The 22,699-nt window shown below is 44.1% G+C and overlaps 1 protein-coding gene across 1 annotated transcript in view; it reads left to right on the top strand.

The window, feature by feature from the left end:
- TMEM17 (transmembrane protein 17) overlaps nt 1-13,234 on the top strand; it is an 88,077-nt gene extending 74,843 nt beyond the window's left edge. The window contains exons 3-4 of the mRNA XM_082268506.1: nt 2,829-2,942; nt 12,519-13,234. Of these exons, the coding sequence (XP_082124632.1) occupies nt 2,829-2,942; nt 12,519-12,752 (348 nt within the window). The 3' untranslated portion in view covers nt 12,753-13,234. The remainder of the gene's footprint in view (nt 1-2,828; nt 2,943-12,518) is intronic.
- Nucleotides 13,235-22,699: the final 9,465 nt, after the last annotated feature.

Raw genomic sequence — 22,699 nt, 5'->3', positions numbered from 1 at the left:
TAGTATGCTTTTCAATTTGTACAGATAAGTTCTCCAGTGATTGGAGTGTTGTAATGTTTTTTATTACCTGAAAAATTTAATAAAGAAATATAAAAAAAAAAAAAAAAGTGCTTTGCAGTTAGTGCTATACTAATTAAAATATCCAGTGATAAATAAATGAATTCATAGGATATATAACAACACACATGATAAATCATCATAAATAAAAATAAAAAGCGATAGTGATATAAATAAAAATAAATAGTGAATGATTATAAAAATTGATGAGAAGGTAATCTATAATCCCAATCACCAGGGCTGTGAAAAAAGTTGAAACAATATGACAGCTTGTCAGATGTGTCACATCCACTCTTGTGACCTCCCTGAGGAGGACACGTAGTCCCTTGTGTCGTCACGCATAGGGGAGGGGCCAGGCGAGTGTCGGTGATCGGAGTACTCCACAGTGGCAGGTACGCTGGAACAGATCCCACTGAAGTGGGTCTGCGCTTTGCCATCCGTCATATACACATATACCATCATTATATTTCCTGCTGGGATAGATTGGTGTGCCCAAGCACAAACTGCATGTGAGTGAATTTACATTTTTTAATAAAGCTAATTTTACCATACTTTATTTACACCATGGTTTTATGTTTCTCCCCATTTGTGAGAGAGCTGCTGGAGCTATATATCTAAAGCTGGGAGCTTGGATTAAAAGAGGAATAAAGGAAGCCATCCACCATCACCCTGTGAGGGTATACCAGCTCTCTTAGACCAAGATTAATTGCGAGGTCACATTTATTAAGGTGAGAACCCACCCATTAGGGGGGGGTCACATGAGTGGAGGTGACACATCTGACAAGCTGTCATATTATTTCAACTATTTTCGCAGCACTGTTGATTGGGATCATATATAACCTTCTCATCCATTTTTATATTCATTCACTATTTAGTTTTATTGATATCGCTTTCACTATTTTTATTTTTGTTTATGATGATTTATCATGTGTATTGTTATATACTGGTATCTTATGAATTAATTTATATATCACTGGATATTTTAATTAGTATAGCACTTACTGCGCAGCACTTTTAATGATTACCATCTGATCTTTCTGAGTGTTATATATTTACAGTGGGTACGGAAAGTATTCAGACCCCCTTAAATTTTTCACTCTTTGTTATATTGCAGCCATTTGCTAAAATCATTTAAGTTCATTCTTCTTCCTCATGAAGGTACACATAGCACCCCATACTGACAGAAAAACACAGAATTGTTGACATTGTTGCAGATTTATTAAAAAAGAAAAACTGAAATATCACATGGTCCTAAGTATTCAGACCCTTTGCTCAGTATTTAGTAGAAGCCCCCTTTTGATCTAATACAGCCAGGAGTCTTTTTGGGAAGGATGCAACAAGTCTTTCACACCTGGATTTGGGGATCCTCTGCCATTCCTCCTTGCAGATCCTCTCCATTTCTGTCAGGTTGGATGGTAAACGTTGTTGGACAGCCATTTTTAGGTCTCTCCAGAGATGCTCAATTGAGTTTAAGTCAGAGCTCTGGCTGGGCCATTCAAGAACAGTCACAGAGTTGTTGTGAAGCCACTCCTTCGTTATTTTAGCTGTGTGCTTAGGGTCATTGTCTTGTTGGAAGGTAAACCTTTGGCCCAGTCTGAGGTCCAGAGCACTCTGGAGAAGGTTTTTGTCCAGGATATCCCTGTACTTGGCCGCATTCATCTTTCCCTCGATTGCAACCAGTCGTCCTGTCCCTGCAGCTGAAAAACACCCCCACAGCATGATGCTGCCACCACCATGCTTCACTGTTGGGACTGTATTGGACAGGTGATGAGCAGTGCCTGGTTTTCTCCACACATACCGCTTAGAATTAAGGCCAAAAAGTTCTATTTTGGTCTCATCAGACCAGAGAATCTTATTTCTCACCATCTTGGAGTCCTTCAGGTGTTTTTTAGCAAACTCCATGCGGGCTTTCATGTGTCTTACACTGAGGAGAGGCTTCCGTTGGGCCACTCTGCCATAAAGCCCCGACTGGTGGAGGGCAGCAGTGATGGTTGACTTTCTACAACTTTCTCCCATCTCCTGACTGCATCTCTGGAGCTCAGCCACAGTGATCTTTGGGTTCTTCTTTACCTCTCTCACCAAGGCTCTTCTCCCCCGATAGCTCAGTTTGGCCGGATGGCCAGCTCTAGGAAGGGTTCTGGTCGTCCCAAACGTCTTCCATTTGAGGATTATGGAGGCCACTGTGCTCTTAGGAACCTTAAGTGCAGCATAAATCTTTTTGTAACCTTGGCCAGATCTGTGCCTTGCCACAATTCTGTCTTGAGCTCTTCAGGCAGTTCCTTTGACCTCATAATTCTCATTTGCTCTGACATGCATTGTGATCTGGAAGGTCTTATATAGACAGGTGTGTGGCTTTCCTAATCAAGTCCAATCAGTATAATCAAACACAGCTGGACTCAAATGAAGGTGTAGAACCATCTCAAGGATGATCAGAAGAAATGGAAAGCACCTGAGTTAAATATACGAGTGTCACAGCAAAGGGTCTGAATACTTAGGACCATGTGATATTATAGTTTTTCTTTTTTAATAAATCTGCAACAATGTCAATTCTGTGTTTTTCCGTCAATATGGGGAGCTGTGTGTACATTCATGAGGAAGAAGAATGAACTTAAATGATTTTAGCAAATGGCTGCAATATAACAAAGAGTGAAACATTTAAGGGGGTCTGAATACTTTCCGTACCCACTGTATGTGTGCATACAGTTGCATGCAGTTGTCCCCTCTCTAATTCACGTGTTAAATTCATAATGGATATTTTCTTTTCTTTTCAGTATTTACTTCTACCTGATCATTACAAATTCATTTTGGTAACCCTACTTATCCTGATGTCTGTGATTGAAGTTATCCGACTTTTTCTTGGCTACAGCGGCAACCTGCAAGAAAAGGTGATCATTTCAGTTTTGGTTCATGGTACTGTAGATACAAAATAGCCACATAATTATGCCAATGTTGTATATTAAAGTGTGCGGGGCAGTGTTACCCTAACATTTAATTTCTCTTTCGTTCATTGACGGACACCGCTCTTTATCTTCTTGACAATTGGGTTATACTGCCCCCTGCAGTAGTAGGACACTATGCAGAAAAAGCTTGACTAAGCCTATGGGGCAGTCCCAGGGGGTATACTCCCACTCTTAGTTATAGGCACTCAGTTTTTTCTACCTAGTCAGGAGTAAGGACCTAGTTCCTTGCTGTGATCTCTGGTCCTGCCAATTTTTTCTTTTGAAATTCAATTTTTTCCTATCTTTGTTATTCTGTTTCTGTGAGAATCTACTATCAACTTCCGGACTGGGCGATGGACTGGATAATCTAGATCCAGAGGGTCCCACCGGACTGGCCACCAAGCACGCTCAGGCCTCAGCTCTGTGCTAGATTGGCCGTGACAGCTGTCCCCCCTCTAACCCAGGAAGGTTTTTGGGGTGAATGTGGGCCCCTCCTTTCCATGCAGCGCCCCCCCCTTCTTGGTGGTCCTCAGTGGACTGCCCACTCTCCCTCCCCCCTCCACTGCCCCCTCCACTGCCATGCAGTGGCTATACCTTTTAGGTTGGTGTGGGGTGTAGAGCAGGCGATGGGGGTAGGGGGCGGAGTGTGCCATCGGTGACCGGATGATCGACCCTTGGGAGGGGGCTATACCTGGGAGGGGCTCCTGCCAGGGCCCCCCTTCCTGCTAGGCTCTTGTTCAGTGCTCCTGGGGTCCCCCCTGGGACCTCTTGTGCTGTAGATCGGATGCCATGTTTGTGTAGCCTCGACGGCCATTTTCTTGTGGTTTTCTCATTGAAAATAGTGACGGCTATGTTTTTGAAGCTATAACGGTGATTCAGCGGTGGGAGCCCCTCCTCATCCCCTAGTGCTGACTCCTGGATCTCTCTCTTCTGGATTGCCGCATGGTGTGCAGTAAGCTTGATGCTGTTTGGAGCTTCCTTGGATGACATCATTAAGGGCCTTGGGGGGGGGGGAAGAGTACTCTTCTTTCAGAGGCTTCCAAGGGCATGGAGCTCTGTCGTAGACGGGTGCCATTTTTCTCGGCTCTGAAGAGGCCTTTTCTTCCCTCAGGGTCTCAAGACAAGGGATACAAGGAGGACCTGGTCTGGCAAGTAATGAGCCGGCTCTTGCAGACCTGCGGACAAGGCTTCCTCTGCATGAAGGGGCACCCTCACCCATATCTGGGGTGGGGTGATGTCTTCGCTGGTTTCTGGATCCATTGCCTTCCCTGGTAAAGGACAAGTGGGTTCACAAAGTAATTTGGTTCAGCTACAAGATCGAGTTTCGGCCTTATCCTCCAGAAAGGTTCTTCCCTTCCAACCTGCGCTTGTCTCCAGATCGCTTACGGGGTTTCTTTAGGCAGGTGCAAGACTTGTTACTTCAAAGGTTAATTGTTCTGGTTCCGACTTCGGAACGTTTTCAGGGGTTTTACTCAAATCTGTTTACAGTTCTCAGGAAGGAAAGCAAGGTACAGAAGTTCCGAATGGAGTCAATTTGCACGGTAGTGGCGTCCCTACATCAGGAGGATTTTTTCGAATCTATTAACATCAAGGATGCCTACTTTCACATTCCAATATGTGCCGGTCACCAGCGGTTCCTCCGCTTTAGCGTGGGCGAGGAGCATTATCAGTTTGTGGCGTTACACTTTGGTCTCGCCTCTGCTCCTCAGGTCTTCACAAAAGCGTTGGCCCCGGTACTAGCATTGCTGCGTCAGTGGGGGATCGCGGTACTGGGGTACATGGAAGATCTTCTTCTGCAAGCGGAGTCTCCGACTGCTCTGATGGACAACTTGGAGATTACTCTGCAGATTCTGAGGGAGTTTGGTTGGATTCGGAACCGTCAGAAGTCTGCTCTGGTTCCGTCCACAAGACTGGACTATCTGGGTCTGACTCTGGACTCGGTCTCAGCCAGAGTGTTTCTTACTCTGGAAAAACTCCAGAAATTGCAGGAGGCAATCCAGCTTCTGTTGTCCAGCAGACGGTTATCCCTCCAGGCTTGCATGCGGATGCTGGGCCTGATGGTGTCTACCTTTGGGTCGGTTCCGTTTTGCAAAGTTCCACACGAGATCTCTGCAAAGATAAGACCCTGGCGAAATGGGGCAAGAATCCTCAGTCTCTAGACAATCTGATCCTGTTGAGCCAGGGTACGAGAGGGTCCCTGATCTGGTGGCTTCGTTCTCTGGCACTTCGTCAGGGAATATCCTTTCTCCCCCTGTACTGAATGGTTGTCACCACGGATAGCAGCTTGTCCGGGTGGGGAGGTGTCCTCGGCACAGATTGTGCTCAGGGGGTCTGGACTCTTCCAGAGTCCAGACTGCGGATCAATGTTCTGGAACCCTGAGCAATCAGACTTTGTCTGGATCATTGGACATTTTGTCATCATCACGGTTGTCCGGTAAACATTCAATAGGCTGTGGCCTATTTCAATCACCAAGGGAGCACAAGAAGGGCCCTGGCGGCTCGGGAGGTAACCGGTATTCTAAGGTGGGCAGAACGATTTGTTCCAGCCCTCTCTGCTGTACACATTCCAGGGGTGGAAAATTGGCAAGCAGATTATCTCAGTTGACAGGCGTTGGACCAGGGGGAATGGTCGCTTCATCCGGAGGTGGCTCAGAAGTTGTGTTTCCAGTGGGTACTCCTGAGGTGGACCTGTTGGCCTCTCATCTCAACAGGAAGGTACAGAGGTTTGTAGCACGGTCTCTGGTTCACAGAGAGAAGGTGGCTTTCAAAACCTGTCTGTCGTTCCTTCCAAAGGTCGTCTGATTTCCATTTGAATGAAGACATTGGGTTGCCTTGCCTATGTCTCAGGCCTATCCGAAGGAAATTGCCTTGCATTCCCTGGATGTGGTTCGGGCAATCAGGGTGTACCTCGGAAGTCAGACTCACTATTTGTACTCTCGGATGGACCTCGAAAAGGGTTGGCTGCTGCGACCATTTCCAGATGGATCAGAAAGACAGTGATTCAGGCCCATTCAATTAAGGGTCAGGTTCCTCCTTTTCCTGGTAAGGCGTACTCTACTCGGGCGCTTAGTGGTTCCTGGGCCTTCTGTCTTTAGGCGTCAGTGCTGGAGGTTTGCAAGGCGACCACCTGTGCACACTTTCACAAAGTTTTATAAGGTGGATGTGTTGGCATCTGCGGATGCTTATTTTGGCCGCAAGGTTTTGCAGGCTGCTGTTTAGAGGACCTGGTCCTCTTTGAGGGTGTATTGTTTTTGTCAGGTGAGCTCCAGTTGTTATGGTTGAGCTCCTTGTTACCTGGTTGGCTTGGGTTTAGCCTTGGGAATTTTTTCTTGCTGTTCCCACCCTCATGTTTGACACTTCTTTGGGATGTCCCAATGGTCATGAAGATAAGAAGCGGTGTCTGTCAATGAACGAAAGAGAAAATGGAATTATTGACTTACCGTAAAATCCATTTATCTGATGTTCATTGACGGACACAGCACCCACCCCTCTGTGGAGTTGGCTTTCTTCAGACACTATTTGTAACAAAACTTAGTGCCTATAGCTGAGAGTGGGAGTATAACCCCTGGAACTGCCACATAGACATAGTCAAGCTATTTCCTGCCTAGTGTCCTACTCCTGTAGGAGGCAGTATAATCCAATATTCAAGAAGATAAGGAGCTGTGTCCGTCAATGAAAATCAGAGAAATGGATTTTATGGTAAGTCAAAAATTCTATTATTTCTGATGTGTTTTTGTCTTGCTATGTACTGTATAGCCAGTTCTTTGCATTGCTTTCTATTTTAGAAATACCTGGTGATACGGCCAGTCCCCTGCTTTCCTATTTGAAGCTGGGTGCTAGCATAGTCATGAAAGCACATCCATCCCAGCATGGTCTGTTTTTTTTTTTTTTTTTTTTTTTTTTTTGCATTCTACTGTACTTAGGAGCTTAGCCTGTCTGTACTCCAATAGTCAGACTTGTGCTGACACATCCCACTGCACAGATTATCACTGGGAAGATCAGTGTGCTGCTGTTCCTCTGCCTCCTGCTGAAATGCCCAGCATTTTTTGGCAAGAGAGTATAGTGGCAGAAAAAACCCCTCTGCCAGCGTGTTCTGAAGCAGTAGCGTTTTGCCTGAAAAAACGCTGACAGCTCCTAAACTTTACTAAATGCCGGTGTCCAGCATTTACCAAATATTTTAGTTTTTTTCAAGCAGAGGCTGCTGGTGTCTTTAACAACCAGTGATTTGTTGGTTGTTAAGGAGCGGGCCTGGAAGCCGCGTCCTTAACAACAGGTGAGTCATCGGCTGTCAGTGGGGCTCCTCGCTGACAGCTGAATTTATTTGGCTTGGGGGGGGCAGGGGGGACTGAAGCCCTCTGTCGGCTGATGCCACAGAGCCGGTCCATAATGAGGAAAGATCATGACCATATGGTCGGGATCCACCCAGATCCCTGGACTGGCACCTGGCTCAGCCTCTCAGCGAGCTGCTGAGAGCCTGAGCCAGCCACTCCCACCCCTTCCACAGCCCAGTGCTCTAGTAAAAGCGGGGGGAGGCAGAGCAGAGAGCCGGTGACTGACAGCTCTTTGCTCACAGAGCACTGAGAACCGAGTGACCAGCGGTGTTTAATCGCTCAGTTCTTAGCCTTTGAGCCGGCTAGGGACTGATCTTCTCTTTTAAAGCAGAGTTTCACACAGAAGTAGACACTCCACTTATCTGCTTCCCCCCCTCCGGTGCCACATTTGGCACCTTTCAGGCGGGGAGGCAGGAGGGGGGGAACGGGTACCTGTTTTTGACAGATACCCATCCCCTCTTCCGTGAGACGCCGCTGCGGCAAGGTTCCTAGGAGGTTTGGCCCCCGTCCTCCTTCCTCCGCCGGCAGGCCAGTTAGAAAGCGCAGCGCACTTCGTGCATGCGCAGTAGGGAACCGTCTTGACTGCGGAACGCGGCTTTAAGTGTTAATAAATACATGTCTGGTACATGTCCTACTCAGTCAGTGAACGTGGTCCCTGGCCACCCTTAAAATGTTTCCAGTGACTCATGGAAAATGTCAATAGGTAATCCAAATACCAATAATACCTTTATTTTTTTAAGCTGTTGGTTATTGTTTATATTAATCACTTTAACCACTTAAGGACCGGAAGGTTTTACCCTCTTAATGACCAGGCCATTTTTTTGCGATACGGCACTGCGTTACTTTAACTGACAATTGCACGGTCGTGCGATGTTGTACCCAAATAAAATGAATGTCCTTTTTTTCCCACAAATAGAGATTTCTTTTGGTTGTATTTGATCACCTCTGCGGTTTTTAATTTTTTGTGCTATAAACAAAGAAAAGAGCGACAATTCGGAAAAAAATATTTCTCTTTCGTTTATTGATGGACACAGCTCCATATCTTCTTTGACCGTTGGGTTATGCTGATCTCCTTAGGAGTAGGACACTAGGCGGAAAAGAGTAAAAAAAAAAGGTTCACTACGCCTATAGGGCAATCCCAGGGGGTATACTCCCACTTTCTGCTATAGGATCTCAGTTTTTTTCTGCCTAGTCAGGAGTAAGGACTCAGCTCCTTGCTGGGATCTTTGGTCCTAGCATTTTTTTCCTTTTTTAAACAACTTTTTTTTGTTGTTTTTCATTCTACAATCAAGTCTTTTCCAGTGAGAGCTACAATCAACAGCAAGTGCGTGCAGACCGCAGCTCCACGCTAGGTTGGCCATGACATAGCCCCACTGGACAGGGGCTGTCCTGCGAGTGAAACACCTGCGGCGGCTCCATTTGCTGTTACTGTATTGCCCTGGAGGGGGGTCCTTAGCTAGGCCCCCATGCTGGATGAGGTACCTGATGGGTTCCTAGGGTCCAGTGAGCTGCGCGCCTGCAGCCATTTTCCCATAGCTGACGGCATGGGAGCTCAGCGGCCATGTTTGTGTAGCCCAGCGGCCATGTTTTTATAGTTTCCTATTGATGTCTATAGACAGCCATTTTCTTGTACCCTATAGGAGCGGTGCTTGGCGGTGGCCCTCTAGCGGCGGTACAGCCATTTCCTCTTCCTCTCTGACCGGCGTGGAGCAAGCAGTTTGGCGCTTTCTCTCTCCCTACTAAAGCGGTGGTGGTGAGTCCCTGGGACTGTATATACTTTCTCCTGCTGGTATAGCAGCGCTGCCTGGTGCGCTGGGACCTGAAGTGCCATCGGTACAGCGGTGGTTGATTTTTACAGCGTTTTCCCAGTTTTTTTGTAAAAACACTACTGGAGGTCGCAAGGTTACTATGGAGCCCCCAGAGCAAGTGACACCACCTGACCCAATGTCAAAGGCTGCAGGACCCTCTGAGTCTAAGTCCACCCTGGCGGCCATGACGGTGGTCCTGCAGTCACTGGTGTCAAACATGGAAATGGCCCTTTAGAAGAGACATGGTAAAAAGCACCCTCCGCCTTCACCTGCTTCCTCTACATCCTCAGATTCTGGGGCTGATTTGGCCGCCGCTGACACGAGTCACCCCACGGGGTCTCCGTCCACGCACCACGAGTGCTCAGGTAGTAAGGATGATTCCTCTTCCACTACATCTGCACAAGGAAAAGTGCTTGTGGAGGCACTGATTGTATCAGTGCGGGAAACTTTAGAAATGGTTGACACAGCTAGTGCTGCGTTGGCCACGTCAGTGCAATTTGGTACCCGCAGACCTTCCAAGACGACTAAGGTTTTCCCCTTACTTGCCTATTTCGACGACATTGTCGCTAGTCAGTGGGGTTCCTTGAAACGCATGGTTGGGATACCTAAGCGTTTCGCTAGGAGGTATCCCTTTGAGGAGTCCCTCTTAAAGAAACTGACAGTCCCACCGGTGGTAGATTCTCAGGTTTCCAGGCTAAATAAGGTCACCCTGCTACCAGTGGAGGACGCTCCGTCTTTTAAAGACCCTGTAGACAGGCAGGCTGAGTCTCTGGTCCGTTATCTTTTCCCCGAGGCAGGTCTCTCTGACATTAACAGAATGGGGAAAATATTGTCAAAATACAGTATATTGGCAAAAGTATTGGGACGCCTGCCTTTACAGGCACAGGAACTTTAATGGCATCCCAGTCTTACTCCGTAGGGTTCACTATTGAGTTGGCCCACCCTTTGCAGCTATAACAGCTTCAACTCTTCTGGGAAAGGCCACAAGGTTTAGGAGTGTGTCTATGGGAATGTTTGACCTTTCTTCCAGAAGTGCATTTGTGAGGTTAGGCACTGATGGGGACAAGAAGGCCTGACTCGCAGTCTCCTCTTTAATTCATTCCAAAGGTGTTCTATCGGGTTGAGGTCAGGACTCTCTGTGGGCCAGTCAGGTTCCTCCACCCCAAACTCGCTCATCCATGTATTTATGGACCTTGCTTTGTGCACTGGTCCAAATCATTTCACAAAGTGAGGTCCAAAAAGACATGGATGAGCAAGTTTGGGATGGAGGAACTTGACTTACCTGTACAGAATCCTGACCTCAACTCGATAGAACACCTTTGGGATGATTTAAAGCAGAGACTCTGTGCCAGGCCTTCTTGTCCAACATCCGTGCCTGACCTCACAAATGTGCTTCTGAAAGAATGGTCAAATATTCCCATAGGCACACTCCTATACCATGGACAGCCTTCCCAGAAGAGCTGAAGCTGTTCTACAGTGGGTACGGAAAGTATTCAGACCCCCTTAAATTTTTCACTCTTTGTTATATTGCAGCCATTTGCTAAAATCATTTAAGTTCATTCTTCTTCCTCATGAATGTACACATAGCACCCCATACTGACAGAAAAACACAGAATTGTTGACATTGTTGCAGATTTATTAAAAAAGAAAAACTGAAATATCACATGGTCCTAAGTATTCAGACCCTTTGCTCAGTATTTAGTAGAAGCCCCCTTTTGATCTAATACAGCCAGGAGTCTTTTTGGGAAAGATGCAACAAGTCTTTCACACATGGATTTGGGGATCCTCTGCCATTCCTCCTTGCAGCTCCTCTCTAGTTCTGTCAGGTTGGATGGTAAACGTTGGTGGACAGCCATTTTTAGGTCTCTCCAGAGATGCTCAATTGGGTTTAAGTCAGGGCTCTGGCTGGGCCATTCAAGAACAGTCACGGAGTTGTTGTGAAGCCACTCCTTTGTTATTTTAGCTGTGTGCTTAGGGTCATTGTCTTGTTGGAAGGTAAACCTTTGGCCCAGTCTGAGGTCCAGAGCACTCTGGAGAAGGTTTTTGTCCAGGATATCCCTGTACTTGGCCGCATTCATCTTTCCCTCGATTGCAACCAGTCGTCCTGTCCCTGCAGCTGAAAAACACCCCCACAGCATGATGCTGCCACCACCATGCTTCACTGTTGGGACTGTATTGGACAGGTGATGAGCAGTGCCTGGTTTTCTCCACACATACCGCTTAGAATTAAGGCCAAAAAGTTCTATTTTGATCTCATCAGACCAGAGAATCTTATTTCTCACCATCTTGGAGTCCTTCAGGTGTTTTTTTAGCAAACTCCATGCGGGCTTTCATGTGTCTTACACTGAGGAGAGGCTTCCGTCGGGTCACTCTGCCATAAAGCCCTGACTGGTGGAGGGCTGCAGTGATGGTTGACTTTCTACAACTTTCTCCCATCTCCTGACTGCATCTCTGGAGCTCAGCCACAGTGATCTTTGGGTTCTTCTTTACCTCTCTCACCAAGGCTCTTCTCCCCCGATAGCTCAGTTTGGCCGGACGGCCAGCTCTAGGAAGGGTTCTGGTCGTCCCAAACGTCTTCCATTTGAGGATTATGGAGGCCACTGTGCTCTTAGGAACCTTAAGTGCAGCATAAATCTTTTTGTAACCTTGGCCAGATCTGTGCCTTGCCACAATTCTGTCTCTGAGCTCTTCAGGCAGTTCCTTTGACCTCATGATTCTCATTTGCTCTGACATGCATTGTGATCTGGAAGGTCTTATATAGACAGGTGTGTGGCTTTCCTAATCAAGTCCAATCAGTATAATCAAACACAGCTGGACTCAAATGAAGGTGTAGAACCATCTCAAGGGTGATCAGAAGAAATGGAAAGCACCTGAGTTAAATATATGAGTGTCACAGCAAAGGGTCTGAATACTTAGGACCATGTGATATTTCAGTTTTTCTTTTTTAATAAATCTGCAACAATGTCAACAATTCTGTGTTTTTCTATCAGTATGGGGTGCTATGTGTACATTCATGAGGAAGAAGAATGAACTTAAATGATTTTAGCAAATGGCTGCAATATAACAAAGAGTGAAAAATTTAAGGGGGTCTGAATACTTTCCGTACCCACTGTAGCTACAAAGGGTGGGCCAACTCAATATTGAACCTTACGGACTAAGAATGGGATGCCAATAAAGTTAATGGGTGTGTAAATGCAGGCGTCCCAATTTTGGTACTCATAGTAGCTCCTGTGTCTACAAAAATGTTTATTTATAAAGAGCAGGGGGGTCATAACTGAATAGTAAGAGGTAAATCGTGAAAATTAGGAAATGTAGAATGCACAGTAGACAAACTAAAAAAGGTGAACTTGATTTTTAATTATTTTATGTTGTTTCTGTGTTAGGTTCCAGAACTGGCTGGTTTTTGGCTTCTCGGTATCCTGCTACAGCTCCCTCTTCTTCTCTTCCTTATATTTGATCCAGGATCAGAGCCATTACCCCTTGAGCGGGTATCCCATGGAATTCTGGTTGTATTGTTGCTTTTCCAGATCCCTGTGTCATCACTCACACTACGGAGGACTACTAAACGTCTGGCAGGCAGATTTCATCAACTTGGAAACTTAGTGGAACAAGCATGAAATGGTGACACTCGATTATCTACAAGTGGGAGACATTGATGCAAGATAAATGTCTGAGTATTAAAATTAACCTACAGTTATGTTTTGAAAATCAGTATACATATTTGCCATGGATCTTCAAATAACGTCCAAACAGATTTTATTGAAGAATGATCGCATCACAACAAAGATGAGCAACGTTTTAGATGTTTCTAGTTTCCAGCTGGTTGTTGCTACAGCACCTGCTATTCTTAAGCCTTTTCCAGGAAGTGTGCAATTGTAACATTGACATTTTTTAATGTTTTGAAAATAACACATTTACATGAACGTGCCATATAAGAAAGGAGGTTGGTACCCACTTTTTTTTTGCAGGTTTTAAGATATTTTAAAATATGAATTTTAAAACCTATTTTCTTTAGCCATTCCTCTTGTGTACTCCACCTGCTTTTTATATTTGGAAGCAATAAAAAAAAGTAAGATTATAAAAACATTTGTTGTATTAATGTACTGAGTTGCTGGGTGACATTTAATTCTATTTGAGAGTTTTATAACCAATGCTACTAGTTTTAAAAGGTTAATAATACATAGGTACATCAGACTAAGGTAAGCTTTGAATTTGAAACATCTAAAATACACTAAAGCACTCATTAAAATTATACAAGATTTATATAGCGCCGACTGTTTACGCAGCGCTTTACAACTTGAGGGTAGAGAGTACAGCTACAATACACTTTATTACAGTAGGAATCAGAGGGCCCTGCTCGTTAGCTAGTTAGTTATAACTGTGGGGGGATGTGCTGATGGAAAAAATAAATGTACAGTTGTTGGGTGGGGACCAGATACTGGCTTCTCTGAAGAGATGTGTTTTCAGGGATCATCTGAAAGTGGACAAAGTAGATAGTTGGACAGATTGGGATAGAGCATTCCAGAGGATGGGAGAGGCTCGGGAGATGTCCTGGAGGCAAGCATGGTAGAGAGCAGGAGGTCCTGGGAGAAACGAAGAGAACAATTTGGTTGGTATTTTGAGACCTGGTTAGTGATGTAGTTGGGGGCCAAGTTATGGATGGCTTTGTAAGTTATGGTTCGTATCTTGATTTTAATTCACTGGTTGAGTGGTAGCCAATGTAGGGACTGGCAAAGAGGGGTAGCAGACGCCGCACGGTTTGAAAGGTGGATGAGCCTGGCAGCAGCATTTATGGTGGACTGAAGTGAGGATAGTCTATTTAAAGGTAAGCCAATGAGGAGGGAGTTGCAGTAATCAAGACGAGAGATGACCAGGGAGTGAATTAGAAGCTTTGTGGTATTGTTGGTTAGGAAGGGGCGTATCTTGGAGATGTTGCGGGGGTTGAGGCAGCAAGCTTTGGACAGCGACTGGATGTGGGGCCTAGTTCAGAATCCAAGATTACACCTAGGACCTTGTCGGGGGGATGGGTTGATAGTTGAGCCATTGATTTTGACAGAGAAATCAGGGGAAGAAGAATGTGGGGGAGGAAATATCATGAGCTTGGTTTTAGATAGGTTGAGTTTGAGGAAGTGATGTGACATCCAGGCTTTTATGTCTGTTAGTAAGTTGGTGATGCGTGAGAAGACTGATGGAGTGAGCTGAGGGGGGGAGAGATAGATTTGGGTGTCGTCAGCATTGAGATGATATTGAAAGCCCTGAGAGGCAATCAACTGACCCAGAGAGGAGGTGTAGATTGAGGAAAGGAGAGGCCCAAGAACAGAACTTTGGGGGGCCCCGACAGAGAAAGTAAGAGGAAAGGAGAGGAGTTAGTAGAGTTGTAGGTGGCACTGAAGGTGCGCTGAGATAGGTAGGATGAGAACCAGTGAAGTGTACAGTCACAGAGACCAAGGGAGTGGAGTTTTTTTGAGGACGAGGGGGTGGTCCACTGTGTCAAAGGCAGCATAGAGGTCCAGGAGGAGTAGTACAGAATAGTGTTCATTGATATTAGCCATTCGTAGGTCATTTGTGAGTTTAGGAAGAGCAGTTTCCGTGGAGTGTTGAGGGTGAAATCCGGACTGAAGGGGTTTAATAAGTTTGTTGTTAGTCAGATGGTCGCGGGGCATAGGTTGTTAAGATTGGTAGGGTCCAGTGAGGGCTTTTTAAGAATGGGGGTGACTCGCGAATAACTCATCAGTGGGAGAATCAAGAAAAATAACTACCACTTAATAACTGCCATTTTATATATAATAAGTGAATGACTAAATCACTAAGCATGAGAGTAGCCCAGAGTAATACTGTCTACAGGTTTTTTTACTGACATGTCACTATTAGGACCTGTACAAATACATGGTAATATACACTGCCTGGCCAAAAAAAAAGTTGCCACCAAAAAAAAAAAGGTCACACACTCTAATATTTAGTTGGCTTTGATTACGGCATGCATTCACTGTGGCATTGTTTGGATAAGCTTCTACAATGTCACAAGATTTATTTCTGTCCAGTGTTGCATTCATTTTTCACCAAGATATTGTATTGAGGATGGGAGAGTCGGACCACTGCGCAAAGCCTTCTCCAGCACATCCCAATATTCTCAATGGGGTTAAGTTCTGGACTCTGTGGTGGCCAATCCATGCGTGGAAATGTCTCATGCTCCCTGAACAACTCTTTCACAATCTGAGGCTGATGAATCCTGGCATTGTCAACTTGGAATATGCCCATGCCATCAGAGAAGAAAAAAATCCATTGATGGAATAACCTGTTCATTCAGTATATTCAGGTAGTCAGCTGACCTTATTCTTTGGCCCCATGCAGTAACTATCCAATAGGATAGTTACTGCATAGTTAGTTTAGTTAGTTGCTTAATTAATTCCAGGTGGCGAGTTTTTTTTTTTTTGGCCAGGCAGTGTATTATAGGTGTAGCTGCAATGCAATCTGGTGAAAAAAAGTGCTGTAAAGCTTGTCATGTGGATTACTGTTTGTCCTACCTAAAAATGTTTTCTTCAGCTCCTTAAAGTATATTAGTTTTGGATATAGTGCAGAGGGATTAGAACACCAGTAAGTTTTTATTGCTGTCTGTGCCCCCATTAGGAAGATTCCCCTCTTATTTTGTCCTGTTTACCATTATCATTGAAAATCCCAAATTTTGAGTTATTCCCAGAAAAGTAATGCAGGGGAAATCTTCCAATGGGGACACTAGTTCTGGTGGTCTGGCCCAATGAATTCCCTTAATTTGCAGGGATTTCCTCTCACTTCCTGTTTGGTTATGGGACAGGAAGTGAAGGGAAATTTCTGCAATTAGACAATGGCGAAAAAAAATTTGACAGGGGTTATAACCCTCACAGTAAGCGATTTATATCGCAAGCCTTCAGCAGGCAACACTATTCTTCGAGCTGATAGCTTTCATCCCAAACCACTGATCTAGTCGATCTACTCTCAATTTTTATGATTACGCTGCAACTGTAGCGATGATACTAAGTTTAAACGAGCAGCAGCACGACTTAGGGACAGACTTTTCTCCAGAGACTATTCCAAAACATGCCTACGAAAGCCCTTTAACAAGGCCTCGGAACAATTCAGGACCCAGCTACTGAGGGAAAAATCTAATAGGAACATTGTCCCCAGTAAACAACCACTTAGATTCATCACTTCATAGAATTCACAACATAATTTAGTGAGGAAACAAATCTCGAAATATTGGCATCTACTTCAAGCTGATAAAAAGATTGCTAAACGTATCCCTCCCCGACCTCTTGTCACTTTTAAAAGGGCCTCCTCCATCAAAGACAAACTTGTATCTAGCACATTCAATACCTCCTCCACTGCTGCTCCTAGAATTCGAGGTACACATCAATGTAGCCAATGTTAATGGTATCAATATCTTTTAGAGTCTAATCACCATACCTTACCCAACAACTACAAAAACAGACAGCATCACTATGTGGACTGCTCCACACAAGGTGTCGCCTATTTGATGAATTGCCCATGTGGAGCATTCTATGTAGGCAAGACTAAAAGGGAATTTTGGCACAGAATTAAAGAACATGTCCAGGCCGCAGAATCTGGGGATATCTATACAACCATAGGTAGACATGTTGCCGATATCCATAATTATCACATGCCTAGGCTTACCTTCTGGGCCCTGGAAACCTTCACCACTGACTTTTGGGGGGGGGGGGATTGGAATAAAACCCTTCTTCAGAAGAAATCACGCTGGATCTACAATCTTAAGGCTACTCAACCTCCTGGCCTCCATGAGATTTTAAGTTACAGACCCCTTTTGGAGGACTTTGTTTAGGGCCGCCCAGAACATTTTATGTAACATCTTGACTGTCATACCTGTCCCCCCCCCCTTTTTTTTTTTTTTGATCGTCCGTTTCTTTCTTCTTTTTTTTTTTTTTTGCATATTGCCTATATATTTTATTTGTGCAAATATATAATAATATAATATAATATATTTCTTTGTATAGTCTACATGAATTAATAAAGGAACTAATGTTTTGTTTGCTGCATGTTTTTGGCTCTGTGGGCTGTCTCTTTTGGTTTGGGGGCTCCAACCGGTTATGGTCCCACCCGACACATGTAGACCCTTCCTTCACCCAGTGAAAGGGGCACTATAGAGATGGCTGGAGCTGAATTATTCGGCCCACTCATTGCGACCCGTCTTTTGTCTTTGTACAGTCGATGGATTTACTGTGTCGGGGCTCTCTTGCTCCCTGTTGCCAGTTTCCATCATGGCTGCTGCCTCACTTCCACTCTGAGGGAGCCCCTCCAGAGGGCTGGAACTGACAGCTCACAATGTCCGTCCCCCGCCGGTAATGACGCGACACCGGAAGATGGGCATTTTCTTTGCCTATCTCCTTTTTTTGTCGGCGTCATCCGGCGGGGCCGGAGACTACTTCATGCCATTGCAGGCATGGGGAGGAAAAGGCAGGGGACATCTGGTGGCTTCTTGCCTCTGATTCTAGGCATACAGCAGTTAGTTATTATCCCTAATTAGTTATATACCACACAATTGTCTGGATTCTCTCTAAGGGGGATGGGTCAATCCCTTTATATTATGCACAGCCTGCAATTTGGCCATTACTCTCTTTCTAAAGGGAAGAGAAACATACATTTGTTGATTTCCAAGGACAGGTATTTATGCTATTCCCTTTGGCTTTAAGCTGTCTTATGTTATTATACCTTCTATCTATGGTCCTTATTTGTCTTTTTCTTGATTATTGAACAGATGGGGTACCTATTTTAATATATGGATTGTGGTAACTCTGGCCTTTTGTGATATAAGGGACCTTTCTGCATGGGGGCTCTCTTTCCAATTTTCACTGAAAGGTATAGCCCTAATATACTGTATATACAGTATATTTTGATGTGGGTGTCCTCAATGAGGGGGTTCACTCTTCAGGATTATACCCTTCCATACATATATATATATATATATATATATATATATATATATATATATATATACAGTGGGTACGGAAAGTACTCAGACCCCCTTAAATTTTTCACTCTTTGTTATATTGCAGCCATTTGCTAAAATCATTTAAGTTCATTCTTCTTCCTCATGAATGTACACATAGCACCCCATACTGACAGAAAAACACAGAATTGTTGACATTGTTGCAGATTTATTAAAAAAGAAAAACTGAAATATCACATGGTCCTAAGTATTCAGACCCTTTGCTCAGTATTTAGTAGAAGCCCCCTTTTGATCTAATACAGCCAGGAGTCTTTTTGGGAAAGATGCAACAAGTCTTTCACACCTGGATTTGGGGATCCTCTGCCATTCCTCCTTGCAGATCCTCTCCAGTTCTGTCAGGTTGGATGGTTAACGTTGGTGGACAGCCATTTTTAGGTCTCTCCAGAGATGCTCAATTGGGTTTAAGTCAGGGCTCTGGCTGGGCCATTCAAGAACAGTCACGGAGTTGTTGTGAAGCCACTCCTTCGTTATTTTAGCTGTGTGCTTAGGGTCATTGTCTTGTTGGAAGGTAAACCTTCGGCCCAGTCTGAGGTCCAGAGCACTCTGGAGAAGGTTTTTGTCCAGGATATCCCTGTACTTGGCCGCATTCATCTTTCCCTCGATTGCAACCAGTCATCCTGTCCCTACAGCTGAAAAACACCCCCACAGCATGATGCTGCCACCACCATGCTTCACTGTTGGGACTGTATTGGACAGGTGATGAGCAGTGCCTGGTTTTCTCCACACATACCGCTTAGAATTAAGGCCAAAAAGTTATATTTTGGTCTCATCAGACCAGAGAATCTTATTTCTCACCATCTTGGAGTCCTTCAGGTGTTTTTTAGCAAACTCCATGCGGGCTTTCATGTGTCTTACACTGAGGAGAGGCTTCCGTCGGGCCACTCTGCCATAAAGCCCCAACTGGTGGATGGCTGCAGTGATGGTTGACTTTCTACAACTTTCTCCCATCTCCTGACTTCATCTCTGGAGCTCAGCCACAGTGATCTTTGGGTTCTTCTTTACCTCTCTCACCAAGGCTCTTCTCCCCCGATAGCTCAGTTTGGCCGGACGGCCAGCTCTAGGAAGGGTTCTGGTCGTCCCAAACGTCTTCCATTTGAGGATTATGGAGGCCACTGTGCTCTTAGGAACCTTAAGTGCAGCAGAAATCTTTTTGTAACCTTGGCCAGATCTGTGCCTTGCCACAATTCTGTCTCTGAGCTCTTCAGGCAGTTCCTTTGACCTCATGATTCTCATTTGCTCTGACATGCATTGTGATCTGGAAGGTCTTATATAGACAGGTGTGTGGCTTTCCTAATCAAGTCCAGTCAGTATAATCAAACACAGCTGGACTTAAATGAAGGTGTAGAACCATCTCAAGGATGATCAGAAGAAATGGAAAGCACCTGAGTTAAATATATGAGTGTCACAGCAAAGGGTCTGAATACTTAGGACCATGTGATATTTCAGTTTTTCTTTTTTAATAAATCTACAACAATGTCAACAATTCTGTGTTTTTCTGTCAGTATGGGGGGCTGTGTGTACATTCATGAGGAAGAAGAATGAACTTAAATGATTTTAGCAAATGGCTGCAATATAACAAAGAGTGAAAAATTTAAGGGGGTCTGAATACTTTCCGTACCCACTGTATATACACACACATATACACACTGGTATACATATATCATCACTATTGTATTTTGTTTGTTTTTTCCCTGAATAGGATTAAGTTTTCCAGTATGCCTTACTGCCCTTGTTTGGCCTTAATTGTGGTCTAGGACCTCCTTGCCCATCCTTGAGCCCTTGACATGCAGTCTTTTCTCAGTTAAATCAATCACTATACATGCTGCAATAGAATGTAAGTGATATTGCATTTATATGTCTATATGATCTGTAAAATAAGATATTTTTTATATAAACTGTGGTTGGACTGTATAAGCGCTTGATACTAATTGTTTTCTTTATAAAAATGTTAATTACAGATATTGGTAAATTGTGGACATCCTTCCCCCAGAAGAAGACATTGAAACATGTTGGGGTCTCCTTGTCCACATGCTCTGTTCCATACCAGAATAACAATATTGCTGCATGCTGTAGGGTATACAAGTTGTGTTTGTTCTTACTGAATTGATATATGTATATACAACCTTTTTTCACTGCTTGTTTTCGAGTATTTCACCTTTTTAATGTGTTTAATAAAAATACCAAACTTTTTTCTATATATTTTCACCTTTCGTGTTAATATTCCATTACTCACATTGTCTGGGTATCACATAATCCCGTTCCCCTATGAATTGATCCTCCCGAGGGATCATTTTTTGTTATAACCCTCCCTTGCTGGGGGAACCTGATCATGGCGCCGGCAAGGAGCTAAGGCTAGGAAAACCAGGAGACTCCATCCTACTGTCATCCTCGCCTTTCATGTACCGCTGGAGACCTGTGTAACTCGTTCAATGAGTCAAAAATAGACCTAGAGATGGAAAGTGACTCTGAAATTGGGTGCATGGAAGAACAAAGTCTAAAGCCCAACTGCCTACAAAGTTAGAAATGGCGGATATGTTTGCAAAACTAGAGCACTCCCTTAAAACTGAAATGGCTATGCTACATGGAGACCTAGATCAGATACTGACACAAGTAGAAGACACAGAAAGGAGACTAGACACACATACATTACTAATAAATTAATTAAAAGATGAAATTAAAATCATGCAAATTGAGCAAAGGAATATGGCAAAAAAATTAGAAGATCAGGAAAATCGAAATAGAAGAAAAAAACATGAGAATCCGAGGTCTACCAGAAGCGACGCAAGGAGAGGACTTAACAGATACAATGAAAACAAATTTCAACCCTGTGTTGGACAGACCAGTGTCAGAACCATTAAAGATAGAAAGTGTGCACAGGATCAGAAGACCACAAAATATAGCAATGGAAACCTGAGGGACGCAACACCATTAAAATTTGAAAGTGTAAATGTTCAAATTTTTGCTGATTTATCACCTGAAACACTAACAAGAATGCACCTTAAACCACTCGTGGAACAGATGCGTAGGCATGACATACATTAGAACTGGGGTTTCCTTGCATGTTTGGTAGGCCAGAAAGACGGCTGTTCAGCTAAACTGAGATTCCCTGAAGAATTATAAGACTTTTGTATAAAAAAAAACTAGAACTCCCTGTTATGGACATGCCTGGTTGGTTGGACATAAGGAGAGAAGCACTACAGCTGGAAGAAGATCAATGGCAATTAGTTCCTAAAAAGAGTGTAGCATCAAAGGGTGGATGGGGACATTAAGAAGGGGAAAGGAAGTAGATAGGATATATATAAGGTCTAGATGAAGACTGGTGAGGAGGGTAGGGAGAGAATAAAATATTTAATAAATTAAAGGGATGAGATACCTAAGTACCTGGCGAGCTTTGGGTCTTTAATCCAAGAGGGAGAGGAGGGTGGGGCCAGCAAGGGCACTAGACAGAGCGCCCCCTAATTAGGAAGAGTTGACAAATGAGAAGACTCAATAGAAGAATAGAAAATAATGGTCTACTCGAAGACCAGGATTAGGTCTAAAACCCTAAAATATAAGAACACTAGTATTAGGGTGGGTTGGGGGGGGGGGAGATGAGAAAGTGAGGGGGAAGAGAGTGGGCAAAGGGGAAAAATATATTCTACTAAATGTGCAGAAACCTCCCTTTCGCTTAAATCTTCCTTCTTTCTTCATCCTGACTACCCTCTACCTGCCCAAGCGAGTTATCCTAACTTCTGGGCTCATCTGGAGATGAGAACAGAAGAAGGGGAATGTAGAGGCAGGGGGGAAAATGGAGATGAAAAGATAGCATGACAACTTTAAATTTTTTAACTAATAGAGTGTGTGGGCTAAATACCCCAGCAAAAGGACATAAGATTAAAAAACAGCATTCCACAAGTGCTCTATACAAGATGAAAAAAAAGTTTTGCCCATAGTTCTACTTTAATGCTTAAAAACCACTCCCACTATCTACAACCTAGCATAAGGAACAAACTATTCAGAGAAAGGAGATACAATAAGACACGTGGCCACTCACTAAAACTTGAGGAAAGGCGGTTTAACCTTAAATTTCGTAAGGGGTTCTTCACTGTCAGAGCAGTAAGGATGTGGAATTCTCTTCCACAAGCAGTCGTATCAGCAGGGAGCATTGATAGTTTCAAAAAACTATTAGATGGACACCTTAAAGACCACAACATACAGGGCAGGGGTATACAATGTACGGTTAAAAGCAAACACACACACACACACATCATAGGTTGAACTGGATGGACTGATGTCTTTTTTCAACCTCACTAACTATGTAATCTCAGAACTGCCATGGTAAAGAAGAAAATGCAAGGACTTGAGTAATTTTAATTACCAAGCCATTTTTTAGTGCTGTGATAGTTCAGCTGACTTAGTCATGAAACAATGTACCGAAATTAATTTTATAACATGCAGGGTTCAAAACCATGTAATGCACATGCAACAGTCAGATGTTAGTTACCCCTGGAGGGGGTTGGCAGTGCGTGCCCCTTTTAAATGTATGTTTTCATTGGTGTGAGCCCC

The sequence above is a fragment of the Pelophylax lessonae genome (genome assembly GCF_965119305.1).
Source record: "Pelophylax lessonae genome assembly, chromosome: 9".
Classification (NCBI taxonomy): Eukaryota; Metazoa; Chordata; class Amphibia; order Anura; family Ranidae; genus Pelophylax; species Pelophylax lessonae.
The sequence above is the reverse complement of the archived record's forward strand: the minus strand, read 5'-3'. Positions and strand labels throughout refer to the sequence as shown.